General features: G+C 38.6%; 1 protein-coding gene across 2 annotated transcripts in view; it reads left to right on the top strand.

Annotated features, from left to right (window-relative positions):
- Positions 1–613: 613 nt before the first annotated feature.
- Positions 614–15,849, top strand: part of XKR4 (XK related 4) — a 388,695-nt gene continuing 373,459 nt past the window's right edge. For both annotated transcript variants that reach the window (XR_005654109.1, XM_039868929.1), the window contains exon 1: positions 614–1,574. Coding sequence is in view for 1 of the 2 variants with exons in the window: in XM_039868929.1 (XP_039724863.1) it covers positions 751–1,574 (824 nt within the window). In the remaining variant the exon portion in view is untranslated. The remainder of the gene's footprint in view (positions 1,575–15,849) is intronic.

Raw genomic sequence — 15,849 nt, 5'->3', positions numbered from 1 at the left:
CTCCAGGATCCGCCCCCCAGTCCCTCTTCGCGCCCTCCTGTCAGTCCTAGACCTCCCTCCCCCATTGTCAGTCAAATCCACCCAGCGTTCTCCGAAATCCCATGAGCTGGGGCCCCCGACTGTTTTCCTGCTGCCTCTCGGCCGCTCCTCCCGGCCCCCGGGACCCGCCAACACCCCACCCTCACCCAGCCGCTCTTCTCAATCTTGGCCCCTCCTCCGGGGCTCTCCTCCTCCCTCGCCCCTCCCGAGCCGGGGTGGGAGCGGCAGCAGCTGGAAGAGAAGAGATGAGGTCATCCTCTCCCTCAGAGTCAGCTGGTGGAGGAGAGGAAACGGGAGGAGGGAGCGCGCGTGAGGGGAGGAGAGGAATGTGCAGGTCCGAGGAGCGCCGCGGCGGCCGCTGCTGCTCCTGCTGCTGGCGGTGGCGGCGGCTCCGGCGGCAGCCGCGGCGCCGGGACAGCGAAGAGCGCGGGCGGCGGGCAGGGGCGCGCGCGGGGCGCCGCGAGCAGCTTGGCTCCGCGCAGGCAGCCAGGCGGCGCTCCTGCCGGCCCCAGGCGCGCCTCTAGCCCGGCCCAGCGCCCAGCCCGGCGGGCGGCGGGCGGCGGCGGGCGGCAGGAGAGCCGGCGCAGGAGCAGCAGGAGGGGGAGCCGCGCCGCCAGGGAGGGAAGCCGAGGCGAGGCGAGGAGGTGGCGGGAGGAGGAGACAGCGAGGAAAGGTGTCAGATAAAGGAGGGCTCTCCAGTTTGGAGGCATCATGGCCGCTAAATCAGACGGAAGGCTGAAAATGAAGAAGAGCAGCGACGTGGCGTTCACCCCGCTGCAGAACTCGGACCACTCGGGTTCGGTGCAAGGGTTGACTCCGGGCTTGCCGTCGGGGTCGGGAGCCGAGGACGAGGAGGCGGCTGGGGGCGGCTGCTGCCCGGACGGCGGCGGCTGTTCGCGCTGCTGCTGCTGCTGCTGTGCCGGGAGCGGCGGCTCGGGCGGCGGCTCGGGGGGCTCCGGCGGCCCGGGCGGCGGCGTTGGCGGCCCGGGCGGCGGCGGGGCGGGCTCGGCGGCGCTGTGCCTGCGCCTGGGCAGGGAACAGCGGCGCTACTCGCTGTGGGACTGCCTCTGGATCCTGGCCGCCGTGGCCGTGTACTTCGCGGACGTGGGCACGGACATCTGGCTCGCCGTGGACTACTACTTGCGCGGCCAGCGCTGGTGGTTCGGACTCACGCTCTTCTTCGTGGTGCTCGGCTCGCTCTCGGTGCAGGTGTTCAGCTTCCGCTGGTTTGTGCACGATTTCAGCACCGAGGACAGCGCCACAGCTGCCACCGCCTCCAGCTACCCGCAGCCTGGAGCCGAGTGCAAGACCATGGTTAGTAGTGGGTCTGCAGCCGCAGAAGGCGAGGCTCGCCCTTCCACACCGCAAAGGCAGGCATCCAACGCCAGCAAGAGCAACATCGCCGCTACCAACAGTGGCAGCAACAGCAGCGGGGCCACTGGGGCCAGCGGCAAACACAGGTCTGCCTCCTGCTCCTTCTGCATCTGGCTCCTGCAGTCACTCATCCACATCTTGCAGCTCGGGCAAATCTGGAGGTACCGTATCAAGGGTGGGGGAAGAGGGAGATTTGCTGCTGCTACTACATCCCCACTGCTTTGCTTTTGCACGAAAATCGTTTAGGGTTGCTGTGGTAGTAACCCTAGTCACACTCTTTCCGTTTTTTTTTTTTTTTAACTGGGTTTTGCATTTTTAAAATTTGTGATCCACAACCAAGGTGGGAGGGAAGTGAGAAACAAGGGAAAGGCAACAAAATGATTTTGATCTCCTCATTCCTTCTCTTTTCCCACTCTGCTTCACTAGCTTCTCTCTATATGCTACAATCCTTCCCCCTCCCATTTTTAGTGATACTGTTTAAGTGAATGGGAGAAACTTCTTGTCACATCTTCTAAAAATCTCTTGTTTTATTATGTTGAATTCGAGGTGTATGTTGCAATTTTGATGACTTCTTTTGTTCCCTGAGAAAAATTGCTAATTCTGATTAGATAGAAGTCGATGCTCAAAAGTACCCACATTTTAATTATCACTGCTAGAAAAGTACTGTGCTCTAAGTAAAGAGGTTGTCTTTTGTGGAGAATATCTATATCTATCTCCAAAAATGAGTAAGTACACTTTATGGGACCCAGACTTAGTTTTATGGTGCACTTTCTGATTATCCTTCAATATCTCCATATTTATTTCTCATATAACTAAGAACCCGTGGAAAAGAGGTGGTGCATCTTTACACTTTAATTGTATTTGGCATCTTCATTGACTGCTTTGCTACTTGTCATCTTATCTACCAAGTCTTTTTACACAGATATCACTTCCACTTTCAAACTAGAATACAAGGCTAAACTTATTGGATGGAAGGACCATCAATGAGCAGTCATTGCCTAGATTTAGGAATATAATGAAATAAATGGTATGCTCAGGACTGTGTTTCTCAGAGTTTTATATGTTTTTAATAGCTTTGAAGCAATATTTTACACCTACAAAAATTCTTTATATCAAAGCATTTAGATGCTAACATCTTAGAGCTTTTATGGTTTAAAATGCCTTACTAAGTATGTGGCAAATGAAACTTCCTAGCAAGTGCACTGATATGGGTCTACGTTCTGCTATGTCACCATCCTTTCCAAGTTAATTGGTAGTTATTTTTTGCAATAAAAAACATTATAAGTCATTAACTATGCTGAAGTATATGCCATGTGGAAACAACTCAAAATTTGTAGAACAGAACTAAAAACTTTATTTATGGTGCACAATGCTGTTTTCACTGAGAAGAGCAAGTATAATTATTTTGCAAACTTTCCTGGGACCATTGCTTTGAAAAACAGGGTAAGCATTGCCTAGACAGTGATATTTCAGATTGCGAAACTTTTATTTTTAAGAAGGTACTTTCTGGAAAAGTGGTATATAATATGCTGTAGATAAATTAATATTGGAAGCCTCCATATTTTGAGCTCAAAGGACTTTTTGAAATGTCGGTTAAATGTGATAGCTATATTTCCCACATTTGACTATTGTGAAAACTTACAGCTTGGTGCTCTTTTAAGTTTGATAAAAAACTCAAATGCTTGTTTTAATTAGTGAAATTATTTCGTGGCGAGGATGCATATAATTAGCATTTTTAATCTGATAATGCAGTAAATGAAGCTTAAGGATCCATTTATTAACTTCTGCAAACTTTATGCAGTATTTGGAAATCACATATTTTTAATCACCTGTAAAATTTCTAGATTTATGTAATAGTGCAAACACTTCTCAATTCTATTAACTGAAGAACTATCCATGTTTCTCAAAGATTGATACTTTTTGACAAATCTGATATCAAATTCTGTGAACTGAAGAAGTTATTTTACTTATAATTGTATTTATTAGACCTACAGCAAACATTTTCTCAATTAAAAATGATGTTTATTATTTCAGGTCATAAAATGCAGAAAGAGAAAAATAAATAAGAAAGAAAAGGACCTAAACACATCTCAGTGAGACCACAGCCACTAGGGCAACTAGCCATCCAAAAAAAGCTATCAAGGGGGAGGAGGAATAGAAGAGTAAGGCTGAAAGCAGAAGGAAAACCACAGGCTGTCGGACAACTGCATTAACTGACCCAACCCTTGGAGAAACAGGGTCACACATGACTCCTTTTTGTTAAGCATGTCAACAATGTTTTCCTTAAAGACTTTAAAGTTTATTCTGCTAACACATGGTCATCTGAAGTATTGTCAGAAATATTTTCAGATATTTATCTACATTTTCAGAATAATGTATTTAATATGTAAATCTGTATTATCTAACTGTTCCTGGATTGTGGTTAAAATATTTAGAGGATAGTGGGGTAACTTGGCAGAGCATGATCTGAGACTCAGCCTCATTTTCTTTTTTTTAAAACAAAATGGAAATTAAGCCTAATGTAGGAAATTGAAATTGGATCACAAAGTTCATGAAATTTAACACTCAGATGCATCCTAAATTATTTCGACTTCTCTAAGCGTAGACTACCTGAGTAGAACTTTGGGGGTTGGGTAGATGCATCTTTGATAATAAGCTGGTGAAATGCAATTAATCTCGGATTATTGTACTAAACCACTATAATTTCTTAAACTAGGAGTATCCCTATGCCTCTTCTAGCTTTTCTTTTCAGTGTGTTGTCCATAAATATTGCAGAAACACAAGGGTACTGAGTAGTTCAAAGCTCAGAGGTCATTATTCATGTTTTAACATGCTACTTTCCAAGATCAATAAAATGGATTTTAGCTAGGTTGGTACTGTGCATTGTATCCCCATGAAATTCTAGTTACTTTAGGTAAGGGCCAGATTCTAAAAGCTTTCTATAAATAAAATCCTTTGAAATAACATCAAAGTGTTTGCTTGTTCGGAAATAGCTATCTTAAACATTTTGGACAAGATTTGCATTTATTTATACATTTGTTACAAATGCAACTGCTGAAAGCAAATGATACATTCATTTCAATTAAAATTTACTAATGGGAAATTAATGACAGCTTTTAAAGTCACAAGAGTTGATGGTGGGAAAGAGCCATTTGAAATAATGAAGTGAACTTTTGCTACAATGTGAAAAGAGCAATTGTGACTTTAAAGGAACTATGCCTGTGAATGAATGAGAACGGATTTTTCTTTCTTGTTCATTTCATATTATTCCAGAAGTTACTGCATGTAGTTCAGCCAGTGAGAATCACAAATGCCCAATGAGAACACCCTTTTGTCTTCATACTCATGATCAATTATATCTAGATGCCTTCTTCCTTTAGAATTTATGATTTACTCTTAAAATTCTACATGAATTTCTCCTATGTTTGTATGCACATACTTAGTTTTCTAGCAAATATGCACATTGCAAACAGTAAATCAATAGATGCTAAAGTAGGGGAATATTTACTATTTTTACTAGTTTAGTTTTCGTTTCTGAATATCTATCATGAGAGTCATGGGGGTGGTGGGGTCGGGTAGAGACCTAGCCAAAAACAGCTTTTTCTTCTCTTCTCATGCTCCGTATTCCACAAAGTATTAAAGTATATTCCATGTTCAAATACACTGGGAAAATAACAGGTTAAACGGAATTAAAGAGATCTTTTTACAGCTGGACTTCTCAGAGCTTTTACTAAGTTAATGTGCAGTTAACTATTTAAAGAACCCCCTATTAAATACTCTTGTGATCACCAGCACACAAAGCACTTTGAGAAATGTTTTTCCATGCCATTCTTAAACCTGGCCAAAAAAAGAATAATAATAACAATTTATATGGCACTTAAAAAATCTACAGATATTTTTATATTCCTTATCTAAGTTTTATAATAACCTAATAGGAAATTATTAGTATCTCTATATATGAGAAACTGGCTCAGAGATTAAGCAGTTGGCACAAGATCACCCATGCCATGTGGCTAGGAGTCAAAATCAGGCCTGCCTTGCCCTGAAGTCTGTGTTCTTTCTGGCTCAATTAGCTACCTCCAAATGTCAACTTGGATAATAAGGACAATAATGTATAAAAGTAACAATTTACCTTCACTGAGGGTGGCAAAGTGGGAGATCTTTCCAATAATACACTAATCATTAAAATGCAGAGCAGGAACTTGAGCTCAGATGTCTGACTCTCTAAGTCTGGTGCTCCTCGTACTATACCATTTGGATATGCTGAGGTTGTTGTATTGAATCCCCGCTGAGTCACATGATCTTGTAGTGGCATTAATGATTAAATGGCATAATGTCTGTGAACAAGTGGAAAGTGCTTTGAAAATGATAAAGAGGTTCTAGAGATAGCAAAGGGTAGGAAAATAGAGAACATATGGATTATCCCTTGAACTATTGAAAAAGGGCTTTATTGATTCTGCATTTATTCTGAATTTTGATATAGATCAGGCAAGATCTATGCCCTTTCCTAGATTTATTGAACGGTTATTTTCTGTATATTTGTGTTCCCTCTACTGCATATTAATTTATTTTGCCATCATATATTGGATACCTACTCTATGCAAGGCACTGTACTAATTACAGATTATCCCAAGATGAATAAAATATTCATCTCCTTTCAAGGAATCTACTGTCTAATGATGAAGAAAAAAGTAAACAAACAATTTCAATACAAGAAAATAAGCGCTGTGGTAGAAACAGGAAACTCAAACACTTGTGCAGTTTGGATAAGAATTTCTAGAGCCTGAATGAAGTGAGGCATTGGCTATGAAGTCTTGAATCTGACTATATGTGAAGACAGAGGGGCAAGAAAGAACAAGGCAGGTTAATTGTGTGCTTTGAATAGAGAGTGAGTGAGAGTTAGTAGCTAGAGATTAGGATGGAGAATTAGTTGGACTTGACAATGAAAACATTTTAGATTTTATTCTGAAAGCACTGAGGAACCACTGAAGGATTATAAGGTAGAGGGGTGTTAAAGTATTGAGACATTGTTTTACCCAAAAGAAAGGCAAACAGTTGAAAGTTTCTGAGGATACGTCATCAAGTCTTCTCTAACTCAGTTACATCTCTTTTAGTTATGGAAATTAACTGATTTTAAAAGGATCAAGTTTACATATAATTGGGGCATTTAAATAGACCCAACATGGTGGAAAATTTGTTTTTCAGAAAAGCAGGTTGGTTGAAATTTTTACCTGTATTTATACTGAAGTAAATTCTTGGCAAATATTTATATTGTGCTGGTTTTTGAGGAGATATTTTAGGAAACTGTGGTCTTCACCTTACTGAAATTTAGGTTTCCTAGTCCTTAGAAACTTGTTTCTTATATTTTTGTAATATTTTTCAATTTTCAGAGGTCTTCCATGTCTTTTTTTTTCTTATTTTATCCTCAGAATAATCTTTGGGGTAGCTCTTTCATTTGCATATGTAGAAACAGACAGAGAATTTTAAATATTTTCCCCTTTAGGTTATGTAGTTCAGAGCAGATTCTAAGCTAGAATTCGATATTGATGTGGGAGGGTAAAAGCAACAAGAAAAATGGTTGATGAAACTGAAGATGATTAGATAGAAGAGAAGCCTGAAAACTTGAGAACTCTCTAGAAAGCACTGAAAGATTGTAATATGGAAGAGGCAATGTACTTTTATGTAGGCCCTCTAGGACATAATGGATGGGACCTATAGGAAGAGATTTTGAATTAATGTGAGGAAGAATTTTTTTAAGTGGCCAAAGGAATCCCAAGATCAGTTAAGATTCCCTAGAAGCAGTAAGGTCTGCTTCACTAAAGTATCTAGACACAGATTGGAAAACTGTAGGCAGAGTTGCAGAAGAAGAGACTTTAACTATCATACAGAGTATTGAACTAGATCATCTTCCAGCCCTGAAATGTTATGTCAATTTCCATCATTACTTGCTGCTCCACACACAGTGGACTGACTCTTGCTATTACATGGGTAAAGAAATAGGAGTTTGCTTGAAATATTACAGTTCTGTCCCTTGGAAATCTATTTATTGGTTTATGGACCCAGTATCTTCTGTGGAATATCAAAAATCTATGCAACATCCTGGAGTGCTGGGCTTGGTATTTAAATCTCTGTCTTAGTTAACATATAAATCCACATGTAATCAGTCCTCTGTGCATTGACTTGGGTGTCTGTATGAGTTGGAATAATTTATGCATAAATCTATGTGGTAGCTTTCAGTACCTTTGCAATAATAAGTACCAAGATTGTAATTTTTTCCACTTAAACTATACAGTTTGCTTTATAAGGGTAATAAAATTTGTATACTTGTTACACTCTAACAGAATTGCAGACTACCTTCATAGAGTAGCTGAAAGTAATACCTATACAAATCTATGTTGTCATTTTTGAACAGTGTCCACAAATCCTTGGGTCAATAGGTTTCAAGGTCTTTGCTCAGTCACTTACAAAAAATATCTTAATATCTGAATATCCAGGCGCACACCTTACTATTAAATAGATTCCTTATTTTACAGTTTGAGTGAAATGATCTATCTATGAATTTAAATTGCACCAGTCACCGAGTAACAGATAAATAAATTGATTCCCTTTATATAGACTCTCTGGCTAATCTGACTAGCATATTTCCGCAACTTGCTTTAGAATTTGCACGACACACCAACAAGGCCTATGGAAGGAAGGCTAGGAATTAGAATTGAATTTATTATTCTTATACATTTTCAAATGTAAGGTGCACTGTGGTTCTAGTCAAGAGAAATTGTTTATCAGATGTAATCTTATAAAACAGTTGTAATATGTAGATGGATTTCAGGGGAAGACGCATTCAATAATTCTCAACAAGAAATACTATTTTGAATAGCATTTCATTGTTCCTACCACCGCACCAACTGACTTCTTTCCAGTTGTGTAAGGGTGGCGTTAGTAACTGTTGACATGGCTAATTGGAAAGAAGGACCAAAGCAAGTCCTCATGAAGTCATTCCAGTGGGTGCGAAACTTGCATGTGTAAGCATACATGCTCAGTGAATATTTGCTGACCAATGAGGGAGGCCCAGGCATTATTCTTTCTTCTTTATGAGAGTGTGGCTGAACTTGCTCCTTGGTTGCTTCTTGAGTTTCTCGTGGTACAGTGAATTGGAAAAGGTGCAATGCTATTTAGAAAGGATAAAACAAATCACCCCAGCTCTTTTTTAGATTACTAGTATTAGAAAAGTGGGGCTAAATTTCACAAAGTACCAGTTATCCTCTGAGAAAGATGAATCTAGAAGCCCAACTCAGCATTCCTGTTCTTGCTGACAGAAGAGTCAGACTAGGGAAGCTTTGGAATAGATATTTTCCCTTAACTCTTACCTACTCTTAACTGTCTGAGAATATATGTATGAGTTTTGGTGCTTCTCATCTATCTACTCAAAGAAAGTTTGAAGCTTCCACTAACTCTCACCACCACTCATCACTTTAATTTTTATCACCGTAAAACATTAATTCTGTGTCTAATTTATGTGTAGAACTAGTAAAGATTGCTGATTGCAAGGAAAACTGAAGAAGGGTTAAAAATTAAATAAATCAGTCCAGAAGTTCGCTAGAGATAAGAAGTGATATGAATGACATCATTCTATCTTTTCTAATCCTAAGACGAAGGGAGAAGGTCATAGACTATCAATGATGTTTCTTATTTAGAGAGGCAGCTGTCCTAAAGGGAAAGTCAGAGAGATACTTTGGCTACTCCGGAGTTCAGACTCCAGGGAGGTCACCTAACTGCTCTGAGTTTCATGAAACAACACATGTAGATGACATAGCATGTTTAGGGCCCCACACACTTTAGAGCTTCTTCTGGTTTCCTTTTTCTTGGTCTTAGTTTTCCATCCATAGGATGTGATTGGTCAAAAAATAATACCCAAGGGTGTTGCAGGTCTAGAATTCTGATCTTGATCATATTGAAATTATTTTGTTTGCAGTCCCCAGAGTATATACACCAGAAATTCTGTACGTATTCTTCTAAGTCCAGTGTTGCAGCATTTCTTTGTCTATGCAAGTCATTTTCTGGAGTTGATAATATTAGTGTCTGAGCCTCAGGGACTGGTATTATTTATAAATGAAGAGAGAATCTTAAGCTTTGTATAATGTAACTTATTTTGAGTCATTTATGAATTTCAGTTATAATCTAATGAAACCATTTTCACAAAAATATGTATAAGTATTTGAAGCTAAGGGTAAAATTGTTACGTATTACTAATTCTAAGATATATGCCATATAGACTTAGGAAGATAAAATTGCAATCTACATTTTATGTAGTAAGATATGCACAACTGGAGTGCTATGATTAACAAATAGGAGCAATGCCTCGCAGGCTGAAAAAGAACTATCTGTTACGTCAGTGAGAAGGCTGTTGTCAGAGCTAGATTTGCTTTGAAATTAAAAGCTTGTCCTGGGCTACACTGTCACTGACCTAATATGCTAGAAATTGAATTTAAACTGTACGAAGATACTGTATTGAGGGCTGTACTTGTTAAATAATAGGGATATATTACACTTTGCTAGAAGAAGAGAAGGAAGCATTAACCTCTCCTAGATAGGAACTGCCCTGAATCTCTAGGATATTAGAGATCGTTTGTGAAACTGAACAGTTTTCAGTCCTGTGACATTTCAGATTTTTAAATGTTAAAACAAAGCAGTTATTTTAAAATTATTTGAAGTATGTTAAACTATTTCCTCATCCTCATGGTTCATAAGTAGTCTGTTTAAATCAATTCTACTTCTTTTGTTTAATTTATGCACATGCCTTGTTTTTCCTGTCAAAAGAATCCTCTATATAAACAAAGCAATGGGCAGTGTGTGAAGTGGGTGAAGATTAATCAAACAGAAAATCACACACACATATATATAAAAAGTAGGATCTATAGTGAATAGAATTTGACTTACCATCATATACACCCTATTTAAGAAGGACAAAGTCACCTTTCTGGACCACTAATCTGGGAAATTTCATCCATGTAAAAAGCTGTCTGAATTCTTCTTTCTGCAGCTCAGATAATAATCTGAATAAAGATATCAGTTTTGGACTGAATTCTTTACTTTTCAGGTCTTTTTTTACAGTAGCAGAGAGTCAATAACCCAAACAAAAGCAACCGTTGTATCAGTAATAGTAACAAAATGGTCCCTCATAATTTCCATCATTAGTTCATGGCATAATCACTATATCATTATAACATAACAATGAAGAAATGATCCTTTAGGAAAGCAGTGGGAAAGATTTGTAAAGGTTTCTTTTGTTTTGAGAGGCTTTCAGCTCCTTAATTAATTTCCTTTTTTACAAAAGTATAATTAATAATAATCATTTTTAAAATGTAAGTCAATTCCAAAAGATTCTTCAAAGAAATTTACAACACTTGGGCCTGTTATCATAACATAAATTAGGATGTATGTGCCATAGGATTTCATATTTCCAGGAGATGTATTACTATTTAAAAGTAGCAGTCACAGATATACTACGGGACTTTTCCTGATTTGACGATGGCCGGGTTTGAAAGTTCTAGACAGGAACAGGTAACGTAACACCATCCTAATTAAAGCATAAGTATTAGCTGTGTCTATACTTCTGAAAAGTAACCAATAGTTACAATTATTTAAGGATATAATAATATCTATCTACTTTGAAATAGGGTCGGAATAAAATGAGTACGGGGGAAGAAACTTGAAGTTTTTATCAAAGAAGCATGTCCAAATGCCCTGGAAACTATTATTGAGTTCCAGTCTCTGATCTGCTAACAGATGAGGGTGTTGTAGATAAGGTATGCATTTATTAACCCGAGGAAGAAAAAATTAGCCATGAGAAAAACTAATAAAAATGGAGAATTTTATCCCATCATCAGAGGGTAGGAGTGGGATAATTGTATTGACCCTCATGATGAAACATATTACAGCAAAGCCAAAAGCAGGACTCCACCAGAAAATGGAATTAACACTCCAAGCCTGCAAGAGTTGGAAGGGTATATTTATAAAATAGTATGGAAAGCTTTCCGATGTTCATCCTGCTCTATGCAATTCAGTTCCTCACAGAGACCTATAAGGCCCACAAGACTGGCCATACCATGGGAAAAATATGATGGTTCAGCCTGATTTCATACTTTACTATTTATCTTCTTAAGTGAGAAATATAACATTCAGCAATATGACAAAATATGTCAGTGTCTGTATTGCAGAATAAAGAGATAATGAGAATGGTGCCTTATACATTGTATATCTGTGTAGATGTATCATCAGCTTCCTTATTTCACATTAAACAAAATATAAAAGGATGACCTTTCCAGAAGTGCTCCTTTTCAAACTAATGGTTTTCTAATTTTCCTTCTCTACAACAGCTGGTGTTGCTATGCCATCACTTTTGTTGCTAAGTTTCCCTCCTCCATCTATGGGCTGGGATGTGATTGTTTCCTTCAGTGTTCTTAAGTGTTTCCATGGAGAGTCACTAAGTTCATTTTTCTCTGTCTGCTTTATTGGTAGGTGTGGTCACCCTGCTGGGCTCTGGACCTGTACGGCTTTTCAATATGGTAGCTCCTAGCTCCACATGGCTGTTGAGCATTTGAAAGGCTGCTATTCCCAACTGAGATATGTTGTGTCAGATACCTGGGGGATTCTGAGAACTTAGTGTGGAAAAAAAAAAGAGGGAATGATAAATATCTCACTGATAATTTTTATATTAATTATATGTTGAGCCAATAACATTTTGAATATATTGGGTTAAGTAAAATGTAGTATTATAATTAATTTCATCTTTTTTGATTTTTTTTCACTTTTTAAATATGACTGCCAGAAAATTAAAATTACATATATGGCTTGCATTATTTTTCTTTTGGACAGAGCTTCTCTCAATAATGTCAAAACTCAGATCTTGAGAAGTGAGAGGAGGAAAATTCAAAGTTAAATGTTTCAAAATACTAATTTAAGACTTTACTAGAAGTTACCAGGGAACTTACCACGGTGAGTGGTTTCACTGCTGAGGCAGGTTGACTTAATGGATTTTGCAAATAAGATTACCTACTGGTAAAAGCTGACTCTTTGGGAGATAAAATCTTTAATGTGAGTAAAGCCCATTGTCTTCCCTGCTCTCTGCCTTGCCTAAGGCCTACTGATGCGCTGAGGTTATTTGGTAGTTTAATAAATAGTATTTAACGATGACAATAAAGATGAAATCTTTGCAGGTGCCATTCGAGCTTGCCAAGCACTTTCACTCATATTAAACCATCAATCTTCTCATCAGCCTCTCAAGGTAGATATTATTGTTCCCATTCGAAGATGAACTGACTGAGGTTCAGAGAAGGTAGGACACTTGCCCAAGTGAATACAAGTACTAAGCAACAAGTACTGCACTCACATTCATGACTCTGGCTTCCAAACCTCATGTTTTTCCCCACTATATCTTCCTACTCCACATAATACAAGAGAATCCCCCAGACAAGCATTTCCAGCCCCTTGAGACTGGTGACTGTACTGAAAACCACAATGACTTCAATTTTACTGTGACATCAGTGGGAATTAGTGAAGACCAATGATGAGATTATCCTCCGACTACCAGGAAAGGGATACACCTGATAAAGGGACTTCAGCTTTGATTCTTGACTTTGCTATAAATTTCTCAACTATAAAATGGTGAGTGGGAAACATCAAATAATTTCTAAAGGCCCTTCTGGATCCACAGTTCTGTGAAACATAGTAGCTAATTGGAGCATATCAACTCTTTTTATACACCTTATTGAATATCTACGTGGGGAACAACATTTCTGTTCTATTGTTCTGGGCTAGTTTTCTGATAAACTACTCAGAGGATTGATATGTCACACTGAACTTCAAACTCGGAGATTATGGATCAATTTTATCCATAACGTGTCACCTTTTTTTTATATTTACTGGTAAAATACATGTTATTTCCATTGAGAAATCATGACACTGAAGAATATGAAGTAGGTTTTAGTCCCATGTGAATAGCATGTAATTAACCTGTATTTGTATCTTCAGTCTGCATGCAGTCAAGCTTTGCACACACCAACATTCTATCCTACATCTGCTTATGAATTATAAATCCAACTACAGGCATGCAAGGCAGGCCCCTCTTTCAGTCTCATCTCTCCCTCTGAGACCAGCAGAATTTACATCTACAGGACGTAGCTTCAAATTCAACTCCAAAGACCTGTCTTAGAGGTCCAACTCTAGCATATACAAGTGCTAGAAAATTCATTCTCAAGTGCACACAATTCAAAAATTTTTAGAATCAGAATCTTTATAAAAGTAATTCTAAATGTTCATTTCTAAAAATCAAAAGAATTCCCCTGTGCCTATTTAAAAGACATCCCTCCAAAGTAGACATGATTTGCTTTGAAAGGGCTTACCAACTGCAGTCTTAGTGTAACTTTTTTGGGGGATGGCATTCCATGAAAAGTTTGCAGTAGTTTTCTTTTTAATTCAATGGCATCTTTACAAAGTATGGTTTTTCCAGAGAGACTGAATGATTTTCAAATGTTTTTTAATGTTCATGACAATAAATGGGTTCTGATTTACTGGACTTTTTTTTTTACCCCAAGTAACATGCTCTCAGAAACATATCTATATCACTGTTATTTTTCTCATGATTTTCTTCTATGTACTCATCTGGTCATGTAGATTAAAATATGCTGGAAAGAACAGATGATTTAATTAAACTCAGAGAGTCTGGAGTGAAAATGCCTTCATTCATTCATTTTTTTCTGTATTTTTATTAAAATTATTTTTCAGTTACACTTGACATACAATATTATACTAGTTTCAGGTCTGCAATGTAGTAATTAGATATTTATATACCTTATGAAATGATCACTCCAGTAAGTTCAGTACCCATCTGATACCATACATCGTTATTACTATGTTATTGATTGCAATCCCTGTGCTATACTTTACATCCTCGTGACTTCTTTGATGATTAGAAGTTTACACTTTTTATTCTCTGTATCTATGAGTTTGTTTCTGTTTGGTTCGTTCATTTACTTAGTGCTTTACACTCCATATATAAGTGAATTTACATGATATTTGTCTTTCTCTGTCTGACTTCTTTCACTTAGCATAATACTCTCTAGATCCATTCATATTGCAAATGGTAAGTTTCATTCATTTTTTTTTATGACTGAGTAATATTGCATTGTGTATATGTACCACATTTTGTTTATTCATCTATCGATGGGTACTTAGTTTGCTTCCATATCTTGGCTATTGTAAATAATGCTGAAATGAACATATAGGCGCTCATTTATTTATTTAATAAATATTTACCAAGCATTCACTGTGTGCTGGCTCTGAGCACACCAAGGTTCATGAAATGTGCTCTTAAAGGTGTTCACTGTCCTGCAAGATGACCTCTCATTTACAACTGTTTATACCCTGGAGGGTCAGGTATCATCAACAAAAGCAGGAATCAAATTGTTTGGCGGGGCAGGGAGTTCTCTATCTGGAAGGTTTCAGGAGGGACTATCATGAGTGGGACCTAAGAGAACTCCAAACAGAAAGGAAAAAAGAGACGAAAACACGTATGATGTGTTCTGTAAAGGGCTGAAGCAGAAGATGTGGCAGATAGAAGGTCAGCAGATGAGTTGTGATTTTGGAGCCAAATTAACCAGGGCCTTGGGTGCTTTCCTAAGGAATCTGGACTTGATTCTGTTGGTGAATAGAGACTCAGAGAACACGTTCAGATGTGTGTTTTCAAACAATTACCTTGTAGCAGTGAGAAAGATTGACTCACAGTCTGAAATGTTGGAGAAGGAAGTGTCCTGCACTCTTCAGAGGCAGGGAAAAGGAAATGTGAGGGAGTGGTAGACTTGAAAAATATTTGGAACTTTAAAATGCTCTGTTTTGAGTGAGTGAAATTAAAGCACTTAAGTGTGCTGGCTGCTTCTCACTAAAGATTCTGAGTACTGGTTAGGAACTCTATTTAATGGGCTATTGGAAAAGGCATAAATATAAACAGAGTTGGGAGCATGTTAAATGAAGATGCTCTGTAAATGTAGGCTGGGCAATTAAAAAAGATTTACCAAAGTAAAGCTAAATACAGTATAGTGGATAATTAATGGGCCTGTGACAACTCAGTAATAACTACCCTGAACTTTTACAATAGTGCATTAACATTTGCGTGTCAAAAAGAGGATTTGCTTTTATAGTCAACACTAGTTAGCTAGGAAACTCCCCTCACAGAAGTTAATTAGAGATTCTTAGTAATGAGCCTGCTGATTAACCTCCTGAGCCAAAGGTGACTGACAGCTATTCATTTGAGGGTTTCTTGTTGAGCCTAAAAAAAGTTTAGTTGTAAATTCGATTTTCCCTTTCTTCCACTCCCCTGGCTCTAGATGCTATTTTAGCTTTTTGTTGGATTTCCCTGTCTTACTTTAGGAAATGAACTTC

This window comes from Pteropus medius, unplaced genomic scaffold (genome assembly GCF_902729225.1).
Source record: "Pteropus medius unplaced genomic scaffold, Ma_sr-lr_union100, whole genome shotgun sequence".
Taxonomy (NCBI): Eukaryota; Metazoa; Chordata; class Mammalia; order Chiroptera; family Pteropodidae; genus Pteropus; species Pteropus medius.
Note: the sequence above shows the minus strand (reverse complement) of the source record. Positions and strands in the feature narration are given on the sequence as shown.